Genomic DNA, 4,980 nt, shown 5'->3' on the forward strand with positions numbered 1-4,980 from the left:
CAATTCAATTCAGGCAGAATGCCTCATAGTAAAGATCCATCAGTAATTCAGGTTTGAATCGTTCCCCCAGGAAAAGCCCTCCAGCAGCTTAGGTGCTATCTGAGGCAAAAAGAATAAGAAATGGGTATTGTAGAAGATAGTTATAAATACCAGCTGCAACCTTGTGACCTGCTGCAGAACTAGGCATATAGTGTAACCTGATGAATTAATAGCGTTCCCACTTCAGATAGGAAAACAAATAAGCAAACAAACAATCCTTTCAAATGAATTATTAGGGCAACTGCCCAACTTTTATTATACTAATGGAAATTTGTAACATTAAAGTTTCAATGGTTTTCTTAGTCTCTAGAAGACAATTTTCTTAACTAACACATTCTAGGAGATTTGAACCATATCCTGTTCCATTCCAGACCACAAAAATCTGGTTCTTGTTTCTCATGGATCATTTTGATAACAGGATTACACGTTTGGGGTGTTTTGAAAATAGTTGGAATGTATTTTTTCTAGGAACTCCTCAAGTTGCTGAATCAAATGTCTTCTTTTAAATCTAAAAATAAAGAGACAAGTCATTAGCCAAAATATATGCAAAGAATCTGTGATGCCAGTGTTGGAAGCACTGTAGGGAATAGAAAGAGGAGCTTATGATTTACATTGGAATAGAAAACATATTTTCAGGGTAAGAGACAATCTAGCAAATACAAAGGAAAAAAGTGTGTCAATTCAGGTTCAACTTCTACCTCAAACTCTGGTTTGAATAGAAATTTCCTTGAGCTTGGAAGAATGAGACAAACTCAGAAAATATCAGCCTCAATAATGGTAGTGACAACCTTAACTCTGAGTGAGGATCAGGATTTGAAAAAAGCAAGCCAGGGTCTGTACCCACCACTCATCCCAACACTGCATTAGGCTTAGCTGTTTAAAAAATTGGAGAGTTCCTCTCTTATACCCACCTTGCTGCTTCCTTGATGGCAAATTCAACCAATTCTTTCTTCATTTCTAGAGGTCCTTGTACTTCTTCAAGCAATTTGAAGATTTTTTCATATTCTAAAGATATATTTAAAAATAAACTTTTAGTATTTCTCAAATACAAAGAGGAGATAAAACTCAATCTTTGTGTATCCACTCTCGGTAATTACTCAAGGCCTAGAATGTTACATAGTGCATGTGTTTTAAGTGGTTAAATCAAGACACCTGAACATATGTACCAATGGAACTCCTGGAAATAATAACCAAGTAAGAAAAAAAGAAGGGAAGTATATATTGTGACATTTTAGTCCAAGTAAAGAGAAACTATCCTAAATTATATGAAAACCTGTTTCTAACAATATATGAGCCTCAAGAGGTAGGTAAGTTGAATCTATTCCAAATTATTGAATAAGAGAGACTTCTCATGGTTTAATTGGTAAAAATTGCTATACTACTTACTTCGGCCGAACTTTCGAATTTCCTTCCTTAATTGATGTTTTATATCAGCAGTGATTTTCTCAGGATCTTGTAGCATTTTATTCACCATCACTCCCACTTCAGACATTGTTATGGCTTTTGGGTCACCTGCAGAGAGATAGCTGACAATGATTCCTCCTCAGAGTGTATCACTACCAGGTTTGTAAATTAGTTCACCTTTGCTGAGGCTAGTTAAGCCATCAGACAGAAAATCTAATTGGCTGGATGGAATACCATCTCCTGCCATATTCATAAGTTGAGTGAAACAGGTAGGTTTAACCACTTTTTCTCAACTCCTCATAAATATTATGATGATGGAAGCCTCTGGAAACCAATTTAGAGGTTGAACTGTAATCTGTGTTACATCACCCACAAGAACATAAATGTACTCCTCTGTGTCATTTTTTAAAAATTCATATTAGGAAGAAAGTCCAGAGTGAAAATTCAGACATGACAAATTCTCATGGGGAAGTCAGATGATAATGCAAAGTAAACAAACAAAATACAATTTGAATTCCTTTTAGGAAAGAAGTAAGTAAAGATATGACAGAGATGGGGGAGCCTCAATAGATAGGGTGGTCAGGCAAGGCCTCCTGAAGAGGTGTCCTTTGGTCAGAGCCTGGAGGGGATCAAAGAGCCTACTCTGTGCACACGCAGAGGAAGTTCTAGGCTGCAATAAGGGCAAGTTCAGGGTCCCTAGGAGGGTTCAAGCTGGAACCATAAAGGACAGAGTCAGAAAACAAGGAAAGAGAAAGGACACGTTAGGAGAGGATGGCAGGACCAGGCCGTGCAGATCTTGTTGACCAGAGTCAAAAATTCAGATTGTGTTGTGAGTGCATAGGAAAGTTCATGATGGGTTTTCAGAATGGACATAGCATGATCTGGTTTCTGTCTTGAAATGATCACTCTGGCTGCAGGGCAGAAAATGAGTTAGAGAGGGACAAGTTTGAAAGAAGGGATATAAGTTTAAAAACTCTTGTAGTAGCTTGGTGAACAATTCATCAAGGTGGACTAGAAGAATAGAGTAATGATAGAATTCAGGAATGATTACAAGATTTAAAGGAGAGAAAAAACAGAATAAAAAAATGAAGTGTCACCCATAAGGAGGAGAAAACCAGTATATTGTGAAGTATGGGCTGGGCATCCAAAAGAGTTTTCACAAAGGAGAGACTGAACAACCATGTCAAACATGGCAGGGAAATTAATGGCAGTATCAGCCAAAACTAGTGACGTTGATGAGAACACCTCCAGTGAAGAGGTGGAGGCAGAAGCCAGACTGTAATTGGCTAAGATCAGGAGGCCATTTTTCATATATGTGGCTGAGGCCCTAAAATGAGATTCTTCCCCTTCCTATTTTTTAAAAGATTTTCTTTATTTATTTTAGACAGAGGGGAAGGGTGGGAGAAAGAGAGGAAGAGAAATATCAATGTGTGGTTGCCTCTCATGTGTCCCCCCCACTGGGGATATGGTCCACAACCCAGGCATGTGCCCTGACTGGGAATTGAACTGATGACACTTTGGTTTGCAGGCTGGTGCTAAATCAGCTGAGCCACACCCTCCAGGGCCTCTTTTTCTTTCATTGACAGCAGGGTCATATTCTGGCTTGTCTTAGATGAAGATGGACTGTTGTGTTCTACATGGCATTTCATTATGTTTTCAAGCCCTACAGCAAATTCCTGAGAAACATTAATAAACAAATTCTATTAATGACAAAATGCAACTGTTATAAAATCACATTCTATATTTGCATGCACAGCATGCAGTTGCATCACTAAGTTGAGATTTAATAATGACCCAAAGTTTGCTAATTCCCCAACAAACACTGTTCTCAGGCCCTGGCTGAGGTGGATCAGTGGTTGAATGCTAGCCTGCAAACCAAAGGGTTACTGGTTCAATTCCCAATCCTGGGTTGTAGGCCAGGTTCCTGGTAGGGAGTGCACAAGAGGCAGCCACACACTGATATTTGTCTCCCTCTCTTCCTATCTCCCTTCCCCATTCTAAAAAATAAATTAAATATTTTTAAAGCATTGTTCTTAGAAAAAAAACAACCTCCATATTTTGCCATGTATAATGTGCATTTTTGAGCCCAAATTTTTTAGGAAAAAATAAGGATGCACATTATACATGGGTAGTACTAATTTCTTATCTATATAAATGTTTTTTCATTCTTTTATTTATGCTTATGCACTAAAAGTGTAACTCTAGAAAAAAATGGTGATATCCTTTTGCAAAATAATACCCTGAAATATGATAATCAGTTTTGTTTCTAAATATAAATAAATAAAAATTGAATTAAAAACTTAAGGCAGAAGATTTTTTCCTGAAAGTTTGGATCAAAAATGTGGGTGCAGGCTGGTGTGGCTCAGTGGATTGAGTACTGGCCTGTGAACCAAGGGGTTACTGGTTCAATTCCTGGTCAGAGCACATGCCTGGGTTGCGGGCCAGCTTCCCCTGTATGGGGCACATGACAGGCAATCGCACACTGATATTTCTTTCCCTCTCTTTCTCCCTCTCTTCCCCTTTCTCTAGAAATAAATAAATAAAATCTTTTTAAAAATGTGGTTGCACATTATACACAGTAAAATATGATCATTTTAATCCAGTAGAAGTGAAAAAAAGGAGGACAGTAACATATATATGTAGTCCAAAGCCAAACACAGTAAATGATTATTCAGAATCCTTGTTGAATCACTGAATCTCATCTGCCAAAATTTAATAAACATATGATTATCTGTATTAACTATTCTGTGTCAATCCTTATTAAGAAAAACAACTCCATTTCTTGGGATTATTTAACTCAAACTCATCATTAACAAATATTAACTGATACTTTACAGGATGTTACTTGTAGATGGTGAAGGACAGAGTATTTAGAAATTTTTAATCTACCTGCTCCTGTTCACACAGAGACTCAACTATGTTATTCTAGGAGCCATGCAATGGCCATTATTCAATGTTGGTGGTACATAAAGTGAGAGATATGTCAGAATGAAAGATTAGCTTAAAGTTCTTATCATCTAAGGATAACCCAAGAGTTTGCCCTACCATTATTTAAATAAAATGTTATTAAACACCTTTTCTGAATAACTTACATTTCCCACTAAAGAGGAATGCAAAGGAGGAGAATTACATTCACAGAGCATTTAATATCAGCCAGGTCTTCTTCTAAATCCTTTACATGTACCGACACAATTTTCTTCTTTTTTATTTTCTTTTTAAATTTTTAAAAAATTTTATTGTTGTTCAAGTACAGGTGTCTGCATTTCTCCCCCATTACTAACACAATTTTCCATGAAGCCATAATGCTAGCAAAAGCTCAGTGATAAATATGGGAAGAAAAGATTTGGGGCTAAGAGGAATAAGCATTTGCAAAGAGTCCCATAATCAGTGGGATGCCTTGACAGTAGGAATGTCTTATGCCAGGTCAAAAGCAGTTGGACTTAAATATAGTCTATTAATCACAATCCCTTTACTTGGAAGAATCACATTTTATGAAAGCATAGAGATGTGTAAAGTAAGTGGTCAGCACTAAGACTA

At 37.0% G+C, this 4,980-nt stretch overlaps 1 protein-coding gene across 1 annotated transcript; it reads right to left on the reverse strand.

Annotated features, from left to right (window-relative positions):
* Positions 1 to 270: 270 nt before the first annotated feature.
* LOC118982097 (integrator complex subunit 6-like) lies at positions 271 to 1,560 on the reverse strand. The gene is made up of 3 exons (XM_037039027.1): positions 1,426 to 1,560; positions 951 to 1,044; positions 271 to 547 (listed from the first exon to the last, which is right to left on the reverse strand). Exons 1-3 carry the CDS (start codon positions 1,529 to 1,531, stop codon positions 460 to 462), a joined length of 288 nt encoding a protein of 95 aa, XP_036894922.1. The 5' UTR covers positions 1,532 to 1,560; the 3' UTR covers positions 271 to 459.
* Positions 1,561 to 4,980: the final 3,420 nt, after the last annotated feature.

The sequence above is a fragment of the Sturnira hondurensis genome, unplaced genomic scaffold (genome assembly GCF_014824575.4).
Source record: "Sturnira hondurensis isolate 20B ecotype Veracruz unplaced genomic scaffold, ASM1482457v3 Scaffold0024912, whole genome shotgun sequence".
NCBI classification, from domain to species: domain Eukaryota; kingdom Metazoa; phylum Chordata; class Mammalia; order Chiroptera; family Phyllostomidae; genus Sturnira; species Sturnira hondurensis.

What these genes read in the sequence shown, in the direction of transcription:
- LOC118982097 (XM_037039027.1), bottom strand. Translation starts at nt 1,531, where the DNA reads ATGTCTGAAGTGGGAGTGATGGTGAATAAAATGCTACAAGATCCTGAG. An exon ending in AATTCGAAAGTTCGGCCGAA is followed by an intron (nt 1,045 to 1,425) that starts GTAAGTAGTATA and finishes ATATATCTTTAG; the next exon opens with AATATGAAAAAATCTTCAAA. An exon ending in GCCATCAAGGAAGCAGCAAG is followed by an intron (nt 548 to 950) that starts GTGGGTATAAGA and finishes CTTTATTTTTAG; the next exon opens with ATTTAAAAGAAGACATTTGA.